This window comes from Ictalurus punctatus, chromosome 5 (assembly GCF_001660625.3).
Source record: "Ictalurus punctatus breed USDA103 chromosome 5, Coco_2.0, whole genome shotgun sequence".
Taxonomy (NCBI): Eukaryota; Metazoa; Chordata; class Actinopteri; order Siluriformes; family Ictaluridae; genus Ictalurus; species Ictalurus punctatus.
Window position 1 is genome coordinate 2812318 of NC_030420.2, and position 18752 is coordinate 2831069.

Below are 18752 nucleotides of genomic sequence, written 5' to 3' on the forward strand. Positions count from 1 at the left end.
TCGACCGAGAGAAGAATCGCGGCCTTTGGTTTGTCGGTACGGTCCCCTCCAAATGTATTGGAACAGCGAAGCCGGTTCTGTTTTCTCTATACGGCGGAGACGTTTGGGTTTTAGATCGAGGGACGGATACGAGACAATAGATCAGAATTTCAGCTCTCATTTTGCTCACGTTTACAGCTAGATGTTTTAAACAAAATAAAACGTAGAACCTTTTGTATCGGACGACCTGATTTTTCGGTGAGCAAAAGTATAGGAACAGATAAGAAGTAAATGAGAGTAAATAACACTTAATATTTGGTTGCGTATCTGTCGCATGCGACTCACTGACATCACCAAACTCGGTTTCTTCTTTTGTGAAGCTTTTCCAGGGTTTTACGGAAGCTTCTTTCGGTTCTTGTTTGTTTTGGGGCGGGGTGGGGGGGGTTCTCCCTTCAGTCTCCTGTTCAGGAGGTGAAATGCTGCTCATTCGGGTTAAGGTTGGCATCGGTTCGGATCGTTGTCTTGCTGCACGATGAAGTTCCTCCTTATTAATTTGGATGCATTTCTCTGTAAATCGCCACACAGTGTTCCTGTGGACTTCTGAATTCATTCTGCTGCTACCATCATGAGTCACCACATCAATAAAGATCAGTGAGAATGTTCCAGAAGCAGCCGTGCAAACCCAAGCCATGACGCTACCTCCACCACGTTTCACAGATGAGCTCGCATGTTTTAGATCCTCTTAAAAAGCGGGGCTTCCTTTCCGCAATGAGTTGACGCACGACCCCATTAGGACGCTAGAAGCCGGAACCCGCTCGTCTTGCTTTATTCCCACTCTGCACTGCGGCTCCCGACGTGACCCGTCTCGTCAGTTTAAAGGGAAAAACTCTCCGTTCGGATTGTAAACGTTGACTCGGGGTAGGACTGAGGAAAACATCTGCTCTTTGAGAACACATCTCCTGTGTGGGGAGAGTGAACTCGGATAGTGAGGGAAGAAAAACAAGGCGGAGGACAACAAATTAACCTAATAATCGTTTCTGAGAAGCGCGTGTGTGTGTGAGAGATGTAGAGCGTATAAAACTCTGGAGAAGAGACAGAGGATGACAAGGCCACTGATGATGAAGGATATTCTCTTGTAAGGTGGAAAGGATGAGGGTCAATGGGCCGACTTGCATTCATGTCGAGTTCAGTAATTGGAGAGAGAAAGTACATCCTCGCGAGTCTCACGCCGCTGCTGTTGGTGGCGTTTTGTAGATCCTTCTAAAGAGAACAGCGCGGACTGAACAGAGGACGGAGCTACCGATACCGAGGCTTAATCCGTCTGTCTGACAGCTGTCAGAGGTGTCCGTATCCTTACGGTGCTGTGAAAAAGTATTTGCCCCCATCCCGATTTCCTCTGTTCCTCTCAGTCATCCAATACCAGCTGGGCCTGTGCGAAAATGTATTTGCCCTCTTAGTTACTAATTCCTCAAATCTGTGAGACTGCATTCATAACGGGGTTCAGCTGGGGACTAGACGCAAGCAGGCCTGATTACTGCAAACCAGGTTCGATCAAATCAACACTTAAATAGAACTCCTGCTTAAACGTTGGTTAAAAGGTCTTACACAGTAACACACGCTGTTCCAAAGTTGAAAGAAATTCCAGAAACGATGAGGGAGAAGGTGACTGAAATACATCAGTCTGGGAAGGGTTACGAAGCTATTTCAGAGGCTCTGGGACTCCACAGGACCACAGTGAGAACCGTTATCTCCAAATGGAAAAACCTGGCACTGTAGTGAACCTTCCCAGAATGACGACCTTCCAGAATTGCTCCAAGAGCACAGTGACGACTCGTCCAGGCAGTCACAAACGAGTCAAGGACATCATCAAAGGAACTACAGGCCTTTCTTGCATCAATAAAGGTCACTGTTCATGACTCTACTATCAGAAAGACATGGGGAAAATGTCCTCCATGGAAGAGTGGTGAGGTGAAATCCACTGCTAACCCAGAAGAACATTTAGGCTCGTCTGAATTTTGCCAAAACACACCTTGATGATCCTCAAAACCTTTTGGGAGAACGTTCTGTGGACTGATGAGTTGAAAGTGGAACTGTTTGGAAGACAGGAGTCCCGTTACATCTTCCGTAAACCAAACGCAGAATTCCACAAAAAGATCATCATAGCTACCGTCAAGCATGGTGGAGGTAGAGTGATGGTGTGGGGATGCTTTTCTGCTTCAGGACCTGGACAACTTGCAATAACTGAGGGAAACACGAATTCTGCTCTGTACCAGAAAATCCTAAAGGAGAACGTCCGGTCTCCAGTCCCTACGTTGAAATTGAAGCGCGGCTGGATTATGCAGCAAAACAACGATCCAAAGCACAGGAGGAAGTCCGCCTCTGAATAGGTCAACAAAAGATCAATTCAAGTTTTGGAGTGACTTCATCAAAGTCCTGATCTGAACCAATTGAGATGCTGTGGCAGGTTCCTTAACCCCTCCAGCGTGGCTGAACTAAAGCAGTTCTGCAAGAAGAGTGGGTCAGAATTCCACCACCGCACCGTGAAAGACGGATCTCCGGTTATCGGAAGCGTTCGGTTGCGGTTATTGCTGCTAAATCGACGCAACCAGATTTGAAGTTTACGGAGGCGATTAGTTTTTCACATGGGTGATTGTGATGTGTTGGATAACTTTTTTTTTTTTTTTTTTTTGAATAAATAAAAACCGTATTGTGTGTTTACTCAGATTTTTCTGGGTTTGTTTTTATAACCAAGTTTGAATTGCGCATCTAAAGCACCGTTCTTTCTTTCTTTTTTTTCCCCCCAGACTCCTGTGTTGCGTAAACATGACTGAAGGGAACGGCGACCATTCCCGAGATGATTTCACTCCTCAGCCTCGCCGTCCTGCTGTAAGTCCACTCTCCTTCCTGACTCGATGTTTCATTTCAGGACAGCCACTGACTCTTCTATACGGTGCCTTCTGGAGGTCGTCTTTAAGGGAACACTGCACAACATGCACTGTTGTATCAGACCGACATCAGCACTGGCTCACACCAATGTACCATACACAAACGTTTTAAAATCACAGTTAACGTGAGACCGCATTATAAACCCGAACTGCACAGTCTAAAATGGATAACGTCCCGGTTACTCCCGCCGTTAAAGCAACGGTACTTTCCGGTATCTCGGAAATGAACAGAGGGTGAAAATGAGAACAGCAGGGTCCAGGTGAGGGTTTTTAATAACTGCTGCAGTTTTAAGTGCTAGAGGGAGAGAAGCAGAAGCTACAGATCTGTTTATGGAGTGAGAAATGGGTGCAGGAATGACAGTGACCGCGTTTGAGGAGAAATGTAGGAGCAGGATCAAGGTGGGAAGATGAAGAACAGGATTCCGGGATGGATTAACCGACAGAAGAGGGCTTGGTAGGAGTAAAGCTAGACAACCGTTGACGACAGTGTTCAGGCAGAGGCCTTGCCTATAGAGCACTGGCAGCCAGCATTCAACTTTTCCTGGTAGTAATTCAGGAAAGAGCTGCAGAACTCTTCAGATACATGGGGGTCGGGTGAGCTTTATTTATTGTGTCAAACGAAACCTTAGTCCTATCGCTTGCTTTATTGGTCATTATGTTAGTTCAGATTGCGATGTCTTGTTGTGATCAGTGAGAGCTAGATGGTAAACGGTAAGACCAGTCTTCCTATAGAGCCGCTCGAACCGTCTACCGACGACTTATTTTAAGGCCCGGAGCTCAGGGGTATACCAGGGGGAAGTGTGGGAGGACGGGACAGGCCTGGTCTTAATAGGAGCGTGCTTATTTTGAGAGTACCTTTTATGAAGATACAGGAGAAATCAGAAACCTCAGCAATTGTAGAGGAAGCGACGGAAGCACAGAGTAATGTGGCATCAGCAGATTTAAGGTCCCGATAGGACATCATCGTGTTACCGCGTGACTTTTGAGCAGGTAGACGGAGCGTAAATTCGATGAGCTTATGAGCAGAGATGCCGGTGTCAAAAGAGGAGATTGAAGCAATATCAAAGCCAGATGCGCAGATTGAATCAAGAGTATGACCGTGGGTGTTTAGAAGTTCACTGATCGGCTACGTGGGAAATACGAATCTCCGCCTGCCACCTGTCTGACAGGTCCTGTCAGGGTTATGGCCTGATCTGTGTTTATTGGCTATGCTATGATTTATGTATAAATCAACATTTAAAACGTTTTACCATCACGTTTTAGGTGTATTAAACAATGAAGGAGGTTTTTTTTGGGGTTTTTTTTTTGTGACCTTTTCTCACCGGGCTTTGCTGGGGGAACTTGATCTCATCAACCCCAGTCAAGACCCAAACAACTTTTAGGTTACTTACGTAACCCCGGTCCCGAACGAAAACCAAGTTGACCATGTAACAAGATGAAAAAGTACACAAATGGAGGATAAAATACCTTCATCTGCCACTTTAAGCGTTTTTTTGTTTGTTTGTTTGTTTGGGGGGGGTGGGATTACTAAACGCTAAATTGCTAGACGCCACCATCGGTCACGGTCTTCAATCGAAGACATCCGATCTCCATCATAACGGTAGTCGGTGGAGGATTTCGTCTCCGGCGACGTCTGCGAGGGGAGATCTACGCCGCGGGGTTGGAGAGTCCTCTTTTAGAGCGTGCTCGTTTCACACCCGTGATCTCTACTGGATTTTTCTTCCTGTCCCGCTAGACGTTTCTCGAGAGGAAGTCGTCTATATAACGGGTTACAATGAAACCACGGTCATACGTTCCCATTTTTGAGCCTCCGATTGATTGCAGGTAGGAGCTAAAGTCGCGCGTGGTGTCCTGAAGACACGGCGGACCACACAGGAGGACCGAGCCAAGCTTTCGGATTCATCGCCTGATTCCAGACCTGATTTGCTCGTTGCTTGCTAGTGTGAGTTAGCTGTGTATCGTGGACCCTTACTCCGACTTTATCTAAAGAAAGCACCGCGTCTGTTGTTCGTAGAGAAGAGCCATATAATTCTGCAAATCTCCAGCGTTGTTCCTGTTCGAGTTGGCCAGAGAGTTGGCACATCAAACCCGTCCTCCGTTTACTTCATTCGCTTACTACAAAACTAAGTACTAATCCATGGATTTGGTCCTGCGTGAGCGTATTACTCGTCGTACCCGATGTTCCCCATGAATGTTTTGGCGAGTCTGATCACAATCGGCTTTTAGTGACACATTTGCATTATCCTAGGGGGAAAAAAAAACACGTGTTTTTGTTGAGTTATAAGTCGATTATCATTGTGACCTTCGCTGAGTCCAATTAAAACTGAAGCACATGACAAACACACACACACACACACACAGACTTAGAGAGATCAGCTTTGTTTAATGGCAGTCAATTGGAAAATAGTCTGCTTTCTGTCGTCCACTCGGATTAGTGCTCTCTGTCCGTTTCCGCACGCCCTGGGACGGTCAATTTGAAGTGGACCGAGAGGCGTATTGGGAACTCTTGTAAAAAGTCCGGATGTAGTCCAGAGGATTAGTAGGGGATGATAAATATCCTGGACGAATTAATTATTTCCTAATAAATGCTGCATTCAGGACGAGGTCTCGGGGGGGAAAACAAGGGCTACAAGAATTTCCATGACGTTATTCAGTGTGGCATTATTCAGGATTCTTCCTAGTTATATAATAAATAAGGATTATTTGTTTGGGGGGGGGGGGGGGGGGGGGGTGCTGTTTCAGGCTTGTGCGATGAAGCAGAGTCACTGCTGAAACCACACAGTTGATTCTTTTCCAATAACTGCATGTCCTGAAGTGTTTTATTCCTCTTATACCACAGCAGTGGTGACAAACTTTTATTTTCCTCCATCAGCCTTGCTTTCTTTATTTTTTTCTTTTTTTTTTCTTCCTTCCCCTCTTTCTTGGAGTTCATAAAGCAAGCGGATTAAAAAAAAAAAAAAAAAAAAAAAAAAACCCCTCCGTCACGAAGACTTTTCCATGGTGGGAACCCCACTCGCCGACACTGGAGACTCCTTCCATCTTCACGTTAGGTTAGATGTGTCGCGTTCACTGTGTAAGTCGTTGCCATAGAAACGGTAACGGGTTAAACCGAGCGCCTTGATACGTCATTAAACCCGTGGTTTGTTTGCCGCCGTTTATAGAAAACGAATCGGCCGCTTCTGACCGATCGGAACGGGGAATATAACAGTATAAATAATAATAATGATGATTGATCCTTGTCGTTTGAAGTACCAAAACATTCAACATGTAAAAATGTAACGCCGTATTTGTCGTACAAAATAGATCAATAGATATTCTAGCTTTCATGTCTGTATGGAATACGCCTCCAGCTGTAATGACTATTTGTGAAACGATTCCAGACGGAGTAATTATAATCAGACTAATCCCGCACAGTGACGGCACGTGGACGCGGAGCTGTCGTTTTTGCGTCGTCATTGTGTTTGATGCCTGAGAGGGCTGTCTTTCAGAACATCGTTAAAAAAAAAACAACAACTGGATTTCAGCGGTGAGAGATATTAAAAGAAAGGGTCTCTGAGGTCCTCATGCATTATGCACTCTTTTTGAATAATTGAGTACCATGATTGGAATTTCCCACACAGATTATCTGAAATGGCGTAACGCTGTCAGCTCCAGAGACGTTTCCAAAACGATAAATCAGCCCTGTCGTCTCCAGGCCAGCCTCGTCTGTGTCTGCACCCTAATGTGGAGATCGATATCAGCTCGAATCGATGGCATCCTGAATTGAAATTTGGCACAGGAAATGATACGGTGTGACGTGGCCTTCTCCCAGCGTGAGACGACTCTACACCCGAGGCTAATTTCTTCTGATTCGGTATTATCGTCGCCCGCTGTATGGACTCACGGGCGGGATGGGGAAGGAGCCGAGGACACGGATGATGGAGAGAGAGAAATGGAAGTCATTGTGCTTCAGTAAAGATCGCTGACTGCTCATTGCTTTGAGCGATGCATTTGATCTCTGACTGAAAAGTTTAGCAGTAAAGCCTGACCGAATCACATCAGTGCACGCGATTTCCATATTTACCATCAGCAAGCAGCAGTGAGTGTGTGGCACGAGATGTGAGGTTCAATTGAAAAGAGGGGAGGTTGAAGATTGGAGGTTAAATTCACATGTGCAAATGCTTGCACATGCCTCTAGGAGCTGTGGCCTCTGTGTCTGTAAATCTCAGTGAGGGAGGCGTGGCATCTGTGTCTGTAAATCTCAGTGAGGGAGGCGTGGCATCTGTGTCTGTAAATGTCAGTGAGGGAGGCGTGGCATCTGTGTCTGTAAATCTCAGTGAGGGAGGCGTGGCATCTGTGTCTGTAAATGTCAGTGAGGGAGGCGTGGCATCTGTGTCTGTAAATCTCAGTGAGGGAGGCGTGGCATCTGTGTCTGTAAATTTCCATGAGGGAGGCGTGGCATCTGTGTCTAAATCTCAGTGAGGGAGGCGTGGCATCTCTGTCTGTAAATCTCCATGAGGGAGGCGTGGGACCTGTGTCTAAATCTCAGTGAGGGAGGCGTGGCATCTGTGTCTGTAAATCTCAGTGAGGGAAGCGTGGCTTGTGTCTGTAAATCTCAGTGAGGGAGGCGTGGCTTGTGTCTGTAAATCTCATTGAGGGAGGCGTGGCATCTGTGTCTAAATCTCAGTGATGGAGGCGTGGCCTCTGTGTCTGTAAATCTCAGTGAGGGAGGCGTGGCTTGTGTTTGTAAATCTCAGTGAGGGAGGCGTGGCATCTGTGTCTGTAAATCTCAGTGAGGGAGGCGTGGCATCTGTGTCTGTAAATTTCAGTAAGGGAGGCGTGGCATCTGTGTCTGTAAATCTCTGTGAGGGAGGCGTGGCCTCTACTTGTCAGTCCCAGAGAAGGAGGCCTCCTAGTTCTGAAAGCGAACACTTTGTTTTAAAGGAAGTTTTTGCTCAACACTGAACCGTATCGTATGAAACAACTCAAAACGCAGCCACGTTGCTTCTCTACGGTAAGCGTGTATATTGTACCCTGTAATATACCTCGTACACACTGGATTATTGCTCATGTTTCAAGATGCACGTCGTATCGTCTCTGAAGCGGAAACGCACAGCACTACTTGGCACGAGATTTTGACAGTTTTAGTTCACACTTCCTGTGTCATGTTCAGTGCGCAAAGTCATCACAGCTTTTATCCATCGCTGGCACTCGGGAAATTCTGACGTGAGACGAGTGTCTGATGTTTATGTTTACATGTGTGTGTGTGTGTGTGTGTGTGTGTGTGTGTAGGTATCCTGGGGAGTGAAGATCAGGAAGAAGCTGAAGCCCATGGCTCCGTTTCTTGGCACATTCAGGCCTCTGGTGGGACAGAGCTGCCATCAGTGCACCCCGGAGAGTGTGGTGAGTGTGTGTGTGTGTGTGTGTGTGTGTGTGTGTGTGTGTGTGTGTGTGTGTGTTTGGTTGTTTGTCTCTCCTAAAAGCCAAAGAACTATTGATTACGAGTGCATTACGACGCCAAGGTTTGGCTCGATTATTCCGGCCGCAGGTTTTACGACGCGTCTTCGAGGGAGGATCTAAAAGAGATTTTGAGCACAGTTCTAAGTGAGAGCAGCAGTTACAGGAGAAGGAAATAACATCACACACTCCGGAGGTTCACTGTCTCACTCGAGCGTGAAGGAGCAGATGACTAAGCTCAATTCTAGGAGCTTCAAATCCCAACGCAGGCATCACATATGTGCCGCTAGGAAGTGTAGGTAATGGAGCTGGAATTAGGTGGTTATTGGTTCAAATCCCCAGGTATGCGAGTGTTTTAATCGGAGCGAGCCGAGCGCAGCTGGGGGATCTGAATTCTATCCCGGCCAGCACGTGTACCGGCTCCCGTTTACAGCCTCTAGTATCAGATTGGTTCCATGAAAAACAGCTGGTCCCTTCGGTTGGTCCCGAACATGTCGTGACGGCCTGATGAAGAGGGCGAGTCGAGTCGAAGCCAGACGTGAATCTGAAATGAGCACACAGTGCCGTGATCGTGTGTGACCTTGATGTTTAACTCCTGTTTTTTCAGGGTCGTCAGCTGCTGAAGAACGCTCCGTTACTCGGCTTCCGGAACCTTCTGTCAGTGAAGGAAACGCACACCAGGTAAGATCAACAGGCACGGAGCAAAATAAGCTCTAGACATAATTACAGTAAGCTTCAGTAGAGTTTCCGGCCATCACAAAAACATTCCGATATATCTAAGAACCTTAATTTTCTTAATGTTATTGCGTAACGTAAGGGGCTAGGATACAGATGCGAGTGCAGTTAAACAGTTTTATTAAAGGAGACAAAGGCAGACGAGTCCAAATCGTAATCCAAAAACGTAGTCAGGTCAGGCGATCGGCAAACAGGCCAACACTGGGCAAAGCGGACAACGAGAAACAAGATGATACACATGGGACATGAAACAAGAAACTGGGAACTGGGAGCGGAACACACCAGCGCGGGCAAAGTGAACTAATCTAACAACCTAAATAATCTTTAGAACTCTTATCTAATACTCCGCGAGGTGTACAGGGAAGCGAGCGGCAATTATCCCGAACGTAATCAGCGTTAAGTGCTGGCAGCTGTGAACGATGAAGCCACACCCTCGAACAACAACAACCAATGACAAAACAGGGAGGAGACAGAACAGAAACAAAACAATCGCACGTGTCCACAGTAAACAACGTCACGGTTATCAACATCCGAAGAGCACGCGCTCGCTGAGCACCCGTGCACGTAGCCCGTGCATGCGCGCCCTCCGTCTCTCCGAGCGCGCTGCCAGAAGGGGACATCGTGACAGTGTGTGTGTGTGTGTGTACTGTGTGTCCATCTATACAGATGACCTCATGTGGTTTAATCACTCATTATTAAAAAGAAGAATAATATTAAAAAAAGCCAAATATTTGCTGTTGCTGTTTGGAAATTTTCCCTGTGAATTCTTTTAGGACTCGTCTATCGCAATGATTCTACGCGTGCGATGTCCTCTGTTTCTGTCACCGTTACTACGGAAACCTGGGTTCGACCGGAGCGTCTCTCTCGCAGCGGAGTGCGCCGACTTCATGCGCTCCATTAAAGGGGATTAATAAGATTTAGCTGCCGAACATCTGGACAAGAGGCTCTTTCTGTGCTGGATGTTTAATTTCTTCTCCGTTTCATTTCCTCTCCCTCGCTCTCCTCAAAGCTCGGAGAACTTTCATTTTCACGCCGCTTCACTGGCCCTCGTACCGTTCGGTCGAGAGAGCTTCCTTCAAAAGCCCGTCTTGAAACACTTAATTTCTCACCCGGGTTCATTTTCACACCACTTCACAAAGCTCTTCTTAAACGTCCTGTCCAGGCTTGCTGATGTGATCTGACTTCAAAGGGGCCGATAGAACATTCGTTCATTTTCCGGTACTACAGACGGAACCGCTTCAGAGCTGCTCGTCGTCGACCCTACCAGTCTTCAGAAATGTACTCGTGGGAAGTTTTCTAATTTCTTTTAGAAAGTATTGTCTGTCTAAAATGGCTTTTCAGATATTTTTTTTTCCTGATTGCTTTTACATCCTTGTTATTCTCATCAAAACATTCCAGCGAGGTCTTGAGCGGTGAGGGTGTGGGCGGGGTCTTCCTAAAGAGACCACGCCCATCCGATAGAAATATAAACAAAGGTTGTTGGTGAAAAGAACTGCGGTGTTGATTTCCCGTGACGCATCTCTCAAAGGGAACAGGCGGACCCAAACGACACCAGCAAACATAAATAAATGCCCCCCTACCGTATAACAGAGCCGCTGTCTTTTCCCTTAATTTGTCACACACTTGTAGTTAATATCGCAAAAATAAAACCACAACTGCAAAATGATTTGTGCTACTTTCGCACGTTAGGCATGTTCTTCCGTGTGTGTGTGTGTCTATATTTGTGTTGCAGGTACCGAGGATGGCTGGTAAGAAGAGTGTGCTGTGTGCTGTTCATCTGCGGCCGGAAGGTCGACTCGGGTCCTGCTGGAGACAGACTGCTTCGGATCTGCAGCACAGACAGGTAAAGATAGGAATCTGCAGCTCCACGCCGGCTCTGTCTCCACTCTCGTGACACCGTTAACAGACACTTGCTTGGAAACAAAGACAGCTTAGGCGGACAGAAAAGTCCGCCGGGAGATTACGAGTCCGAAGCCAAGAGAGGACGGTCGTGTTGTGAGTGGGCGGGGCATGCACATTAGCGTGTGCTAAATGAATCGGCGTTAAACGTATGCGGAAGAGGACGGCTAGCGCTTTTGTCCACGTGTGTTACGCTGCCCTGTGACGCAGTTCAACAGGGAAAATTACGGCCACGTGAAAACATTCCGCACTTTCTACAAGCGAGTATATCTATCTCAAATTCTCGTTATTCCTCTTTGGGGTTGGCAGGCCTGCTTTTGCCAACATTTTTTCGAACACACCTGCAGCTTGTTGTTTTTCCTCTGAGGTCCCGAAGCTACCTCGATTAATGTCCGGCAGGTGAAAGTCGACTGGGCGTGTTGATTCGGTGTGTTAATTTGGGAGATGAAGCGAATGAGCTGGCAGTAAAAAGCCCTAGTGAATGGAGCATTTGGGACGTTTTAAGTCCCATCGCTGTCCTTTCTTTTGTGTTTTTTTCCTAGCTCAGTTTTCCCAGGACATCGCCTCCTCTCCTTCCTCCTTTTTGCCGTAGGCCCTGACTTAATTTGTTCCTTAACATTTTACTAACCTTTCATACTCTGAAACAATATTCTCACTTTGCAGTGTTTCTTCCTTCGAGGCCAGCAGCTGAGCTTCTTCGGGACACTGAGCGTGTTTGTGATGCTGCGCCCGAAAACAACAGGGCTTTGTGTGCAGAGCAGGCTGCTGTCCTGTGACTGTGTGTGTATGTGTTTGTGTGTGTGTACAGGGTGAAGCGGGTCCTGACTCCACAGACCGTTGCGGAAGAGTGTGGAGAAGACACCCGAGGCATTCTGGCTCTGGCTGAGGCATCTCAATCTCCGTCCTTGATCCGGTCGGAACACCCACACGAAATAATTAAAAACTCAATACAGCACAACGCATACGGTTTTAAAAAGAGAGCGATTTGTTTCTCTCTCTCGTTCAGTATATTTACCCCACGAATGTCGGTTTACTTACAGAGTGATTCAGTTAGTGAACAGGCCAGTTTTAGGATTATATTATTATTTTATCCATTTAAAGACTGTTGCTTGTAAGCAGCCTTGTAGTCGCCCTCGCGCTGGGCAGTTCATCAGCTACACCTACTATACAGGTCACTTTCTAGGTGTAGAGTTACCGACTAAAATTCACTAACTGTGTCGTGTTCCCTGATGGACTGCTCAGTAAGTGTAGTGTAGAGTCTTCGGGGTTTTGGCTGAGCTCGATTCGTTGCCTTCTCTCTCTCTCTCTCTCTGTCAGGTTGGTTGGCTGGTTGCTCTTGCGGATCTTCTCTCTGATGTTCTGCAGCGTGCAGGTGAACCTCAGACAGATGGTCGCTCTCCACCGAGCCACACAGCAGGTGAGCTTCTCATCACACTCCTCCTTTCCTCCTCCCTTCACCCCTTTTCTCTCGTTTCTCCCCGTCCAGACCCGTATTCGGAGTCAGCGACTCAAGTTTAAAAGACATCTCCAGTCTCACGCTGACTAGAGAAAGAAATAGCATTTTTATTTCTTGGCTGTGAAATGTAATATGACGTAATGTATAGAGGTCTGATGTAACGATATAAGAGTTTAGTATATCGCCAGTTGGTTGCCGCATACAACACAATTTGGTTTGAAGGATAAGCTGACCGAGCGCTCGTCTGCCACGCGTTAAGTATATTCGTCATTTTATCTGTGAATTGTTTGCTGTACGAGATCAACATACTGAAAGACATGTGGTGTCTCCTCCAGTATGAGCAGGATGTTCATTTTAGTAGTATTTATGTATTAGTTTGTATTAGTGAAGTGTGTCTGGGGTGCAGATAGACGAAGCGATCGTGATCGTGTGTTGGAGGCGGGAGGGGGGTAGTCGGGGGGGGGGGGTCGCAGTACTTGAGGACACACTCGGGTGAAACTCGAGTGCGCAGCCTGAGAGTCGCACTTCTCTATGCTCTTTGTTGCTTTCGAGTCCTTTTCATGTGTCCAGGTGCAGCACACTGAATTGTGATTTTGAAGTTCACAAGGAGGACTTTCTGTCCTCCAGACTTCTAGCAGTCAGATCTTACATCATTATCATCATCATCGCATCCAGTGCTGTCACTCAGATTTTACCTGTTGAACCGTGTAAGACCGTGAACACGTCTTACCGCTGTTGCACGGAGAGTCGGCGCATAAACACGTGCCCATTGTCCGTTTTATCCAATCAGCGAATCGTGCGGAAGCATGCAGATTACAGGTCTCGAGTTAACCGTTCACATTAAATATCACACTGGGGGAAATTGAGATCTTCGACCGTTGCATGGTGGCTGATTTGAGTAGTTCGGAAACCCCTTATTGATGAGAGCGGTCAGAGGACTGGTTGGACCTGACAGGACGGCTGTCGGGATTCACGTTGCCAGAGACGTATCTTCCTGTAGTTCTCGCCTGGTTTCCCACTGAAGCTAAGCAGGGTTGAGTCTGGACAGGACCTGGCTGGGAGACCTCATGGGGAAAGGTAAGGTTGTTGAGGTGGTACTAGTGAGGCCAGCAGGGGGCGCTCACCCTGTGGGTGTTTGGGGCCTACTGAAACTCGAGTTCACTGTAAGAACAGCACCGTCTTTAAATTAAACATTAAACCCAGGACCTGACTCTCTGAGGGCATTAAAAATCCGAAATTGGCCCTTCTCTATCATGGTAGCCGTCCCTGAATTGGCTACATCACACTCCTATACTATAGCGCTTTGAGTGTCTAGAAAAGCGCTATATAAATGTAACTGAAAAGCATCTCAGAATGCAGAACATGTTGAACCTTGAGGCGGATAGGCTACACAAGACCACGTGGGGTTCAAGTCCTGTCAGCCAAGAACAGCGATCTGTGGCACTGAAACTGGGCGACCAGGAGACATTTGATCATCAGGTAGTGCTATTCCTTACTGTACATGATATGATGGATAGATAAATACATCGGGTGTCACATCTGTGTTTATTTATCTGTCCCTCTGTCTATCTATCTATCTATCTGTCTATCAGACATCTCCAAACGAACTGTAAAAACATGTCTGCTGTTGTCCGTGCAGTTTGGAGTGTGTTTTTGAATGTGTATGTTCATCCACAGAGCTCTCACACTCAGCTATGAAGTGCCATTCACGTGTGTGTGTGTGTGTGTCTGTTTTTGTGTGTGTTGCAGAACATCCCGCTAGTGTATGTGTACATTCGCCAGGGTGCTGTTGATCAGGCTTTGATCTCTCTGACTCTTCTCTGTCAAAACCTGAAAGTCCCTTACAGTGTCTATCCGGCTCGAGTTCACAACAGATTGATGAGGTAAACATACTCTCGCTCTCTCTCTCTCTCTCTCTCTCTCTCTCTCTCTCTCTCTCTCTCTCTCTCTGGCTTCACCATTTCACAAGGTATGTTGTGATAAAATGTGATAAAGTCGACATCACTCAAGAGCTCAGGGAATGGGGAGTTTCTGGCGGGAAGGAAGGAATGATGGACAGATAGACAGTTAGATAAACAGACAGGGTAAGCACGATTATCTCTGGTAAATATATGGACTGATGGATCGGTCAACGATCATGGTAGATAAGCAGGATTACATGATATACGAACAGAAGAAGAACGAGAGAAAGAAGGAAAGTAAAAAAATGGGAAATGTCTGGAGAGGACTAGATTAGCCATGTTAGAAAAAAAGATCCGTACGTCTGTTTGTCCCTCCATCCATCTATCCATCTTTCTCTCTGTCTATCTATCTGTCTGTGTTTCGGATTATCTGCTCGTCCGTTCGTCTGTACATCCATCCAGTCGTCTCTGTCTGCCCAGCCTGTCCTCCCGTGCTAGTGAGCTACCCACAGTGCATCATGGGTAATAATCCCACTGCCTCAGATAATAATAAATTGTGTGTACTCAAAACCATTTGTCCAAAAGTCTCGGTACAGTGTATTCCACGCACTAAACACACACATTAGGCTTTGTGCCATACGCGAGTCTTATATCGTCTCCCCTAGTGTAGAAACTAAAACTTTTATCACCTTACAGTCTCTGACCGTGTGAAAACGACTCGGGTAACCCGTTTGCAGACCGTATCGTATTGGCAGCCACGTCGGACAAGTCCGACTCAGCAGAGTTGTTCATTTCAGTGTGTTTAACTAAGAGCTCTCACGTCGAGCCGGTCAGGAGAACTGCACCAGCGTGCATTACGTTGCATATAAAATAGTGCACCGGTGTGTAAGGAGATAAAAGGAGGATGAAACATAAAGCGTGCGCGTTTATTGTAGGTTGTAAATGAGGGCCAGCTGCGGGGAGAAAGGAAGATGGAATGTGCTTTATTACCCGAGGTCATAAGATTAATTAATAGCTACTTATTCAGATTGTACTGCGGAGAGTTCTTAACATATTTACAGTCTCAAAGGTGATGCGTAAACATGGCTTAACGTGGTGCTCCTGTTGAGTCCACACACACACACACACACACACACACACACACACACACACAGCATGCTCTACAAGATATGTATGATCATCAAGCACTGATTACATAGAAGGCAGATTATAGCAGCGGACGTGCATCAGTAATGAAGGCTTCATATACGTAATGTCCATAAAAGTCCAAAGTGTGTAAAGAGAGCTCTTAACCTTCAGTCTGTGAACACAGAGAGATGGGATAATTGGGTGAATGGATCACGTCAATAGACAAAGGGATGGAGAGAGAGAGAGAGAGAGACCGGTAGACAAACAGACACGTAAGCAGGGTTATTTCTGATAGGTAAATATATGGACAGATGGAGTGGTAGATGTCTGATTAATAGACCGTTAAGTCAGGTAGATAAATAGGCAAATAGATGCACAGGTAGCTGGATGGATGGACAAGCAGACAGTGAAAACAGAGTTTAAACAGACAGAGGAAGAGAAATTGTTAAATTAATGGACATCTATACAGGGGTAGACACATGATGGGTAGATGGAAGGATAGAAGGAGATCTGTGGATGGGCATGTGTTAAATTGATAGATGATGGATGGGGATGAATGAATATATATAAAATGGATGGATGGGGATGAATGAATATATAAAATGGATGGATGGGGATGAATATAAAAAATGGATGGATGGGGATGAATATAAAAAATGGATGGGGATGAATGAATATATAAAATGGATGGATGGGGATGAATGAATATATAAAATGGATGGATGGGGATGAATATATAAAATGGATGGATGGGGATGAATATAAAAAATGGATGGGGATGAATGAATATATAAAATGGATGGATGGTTGGGGATGAATATATAAAATGGATGGATGGTTGGGGATGAATATATAAATTGGATGGGGATGAATGAATATATAAATTGGATGGATGGTTGGGGATGAATATATAAATTGGATGGGGATGAATGAATATATAAATTGGATGGATGGGGATGAATGAATATATAAATTGGATGGATGGGGATGAATGAATATATAAAATGGATGGATGGTTGGGGATGAATATATAAATTGGATGGGGATGAATGAATATATAAAATGGATGGGGATGAATGAATATATAAATTGGATGGATGGGGATGAATGAATATATAAAATGGATGGGGATGAATGAATATATAAAATGGATGGATGGATGGGGATGAATGAATATATAAAATGGATGGGGATGAATGAATATATAAATTGGATGGATGGATGGGGATGAATGAATATATAAAATGGATGGATGGATGGGGATGAATGAATATATAAATTGGATGGATGAATGAATATATAAAATGGATGGATGGATGGGGATGAATGAATATATAAATTGGATGGATGGGGATGAATGAATATATAAATTGGATGGATGGGGATGAATGAATATATAAAATGGATGGATGGGGATGAATGAATATATAAATTGGATGGATGGATGGATGGATGGGGATGAATGAATATATAAATTGGATGGGGATGAATGAATATATAAAATGGATGGATGGATGGGGATGAATGAATATATAAAATGGATGGATGGGGATGAATGAATATATAAAATGGATGGATGGATGGGGATGAATGAATATATAAATTGGATGGGGATGAATGAATATATAAAATGGATGGATGCATGGGGATGAATGAATATATAAATTGGATGGATGGATGAAAATATTGGACAAATGAGCTGATGGATGGTTATTTAAGATGGATAGATGGATTGATGAATATATAGGATGGATGGATTGCTGGAGTGATGGGTAGCTGGATGAATAAATAAGATGGATGAATAGAGTGTATTGCTGGAGGGGGGATGGATGAATATATAAGAGTGATAAATGTTATATAGGCTATGTATGCTGGATTGATGAGAGATGAGAGGAACTCCGTGCCCTTGCTATGAAGCAGTCTTGATGAACAGAAGCATTTTGTCATGTCATTAATTGTTAAGCGCGGTGTCAGTTTGCTTGACAGCACACTGCTGTAACTCTGCTTCTTCAGGGTCATCCTGCAGCAACTCGGCGTCATTTTTCTCCCTGATCACGCAGCCACGGAGCAGGAGGCAGAAACCCACAGCGTGTACTCTCCCGTCATGACCTCGGTAAGTCCTACAGACTCTACTCTGGCTAGGAAGCATCACGTCTCACCTGCAGCAGACGTTTTTGACAGTTGAGTGACCGACCGTGAAGGCCGAGGCCATACAAACACAACTACTTTTACCAAACTGGAGGTTAGCAAAAAAAAAACAACAAAAAAACCCTGCCTAGTTCTTTCTGCTGTTTCACAAACCGTGAAAGGCGAATTTTGTTGATTGATGCTTTTCAAGGTGAGAAAGGCTTGCTGTTTGGGATCAGTGAATTGTAAAGAACAGCAAGTCGATGTTCAAGTTCGGCATGCCCTCACCTGCATCCCTGCAATACTTAATAATTAAATATATACGGAAAATAAACTCAAGCTTGAGCACGTTAGGTGTTATAGGCACTGGTCTATAATCTTTAAAAGAGAATTGCTTTTAAAGAAAAGAACAACTCGCCCCAACTCAACTGACTTAATATTTACATTCATTCATTTAGAGAGAAGGTCACCCCAGATTTCTTTACCCCCCCCCCCAACCCCGAGCATACCCAGACATTCCCAAGCCAACTGTGAGATCCAGTCTCTCCAGTGGTTCCTGAGATTTCCCCGGGCTCTCCACACACTCAGACATGTTCTACTATTAGCCAATCGTCAGGTATCCTTGCGAGGTGCCCAAATCACCTCAGTGCGTCCCATCTCTATTCAGCGATGTAGCAGTTGTACTCCAAGGCGCTCCCGGTTTTGTCAAGCTCCTCACCCGATCACCGAGAGTAAACCCAGCAACTCTGCAGAGGAACCTCGTTTCCATCGCCTGTACGTGTGACCTTATGCTTTTGGTCACTACGCACAGCTCGTGACTAGAGATGACGATAGAGATGTAGATCAGTAAACACAGAGCGTCGTCTGAAAACTCGCTTCCTTTTTCACCACCACAGAATATTACAGAGACTGTAACGCTGCTGCTGCTGCTGACACGATCTCAGGGTTCATACCAGGCGCTTGAATTTGGCTTTGTGAAATTGAAGTACCGGAAAACCTTGTAAATAGCCATTTTCTCTCTAGTGGTGCTTAAAAAGTGCTTGAATGAGAAAAAGTCAATAAATGCAACATCGCTAAGAACTTTTTTTTTTTTTTTTTTTTAAAGTGTTTATTTCCGGTAGAGCACGAATACAGTCCTTTCACTCA

The 18752-nt window shown here is 45.4% G+C and overlaps 1 protein-coding gene across 23 annotated transcripts in view; it reads left to right on the forward strand.

Annotated features, from left to right (window-relative positions):
• gpat2 (glycerol-3-phosphate acyltransferase 2, mitochondrial) overlaps positions 1–18752 on the forward strand; it is a 163249-nt gene that overhangs the window by 98340 nt on the left and 46157 nt on the right. For 21 of the 23 annotated variants that reach the window (XR_008396397.1, XR_008396392.1, XR_008396388.1 and 18 more), the window contains 8 exons: positions 2784–2865; positions 8196–8306; positions 8968–9041; positions 10828–10938; positions 11803–11907; positions 12312–12411; positions 14200–14333; positions 17493–17592. Coding sequence is in view for 8 of the 23 variants with exons in the window: in XM_053680071.1 (XP_053536046.1) it covers positions 2803–2865; positions 8196–8306; positions 8968–9041; positions 10828–10938; positions 11803–11907; positions 12312–12411; positions 14200–14333; positions 17493–17592 (798 nt within the window). In the remaining 15 variants the exon portion in view is untranslated. The remainder of the gene's footprint in view (positions 1–2783; positions 2866–8195; positions 8307–8967; positions 9042–10827; positions 10939–11802; positions 11908–12311; positions 12412–14199; positions 14334–17492; positions 17593–18752) is intronic. The other 2 variants (XR_008396402.1, XR_008396401.1) reach the window with 2 other exon arrangements.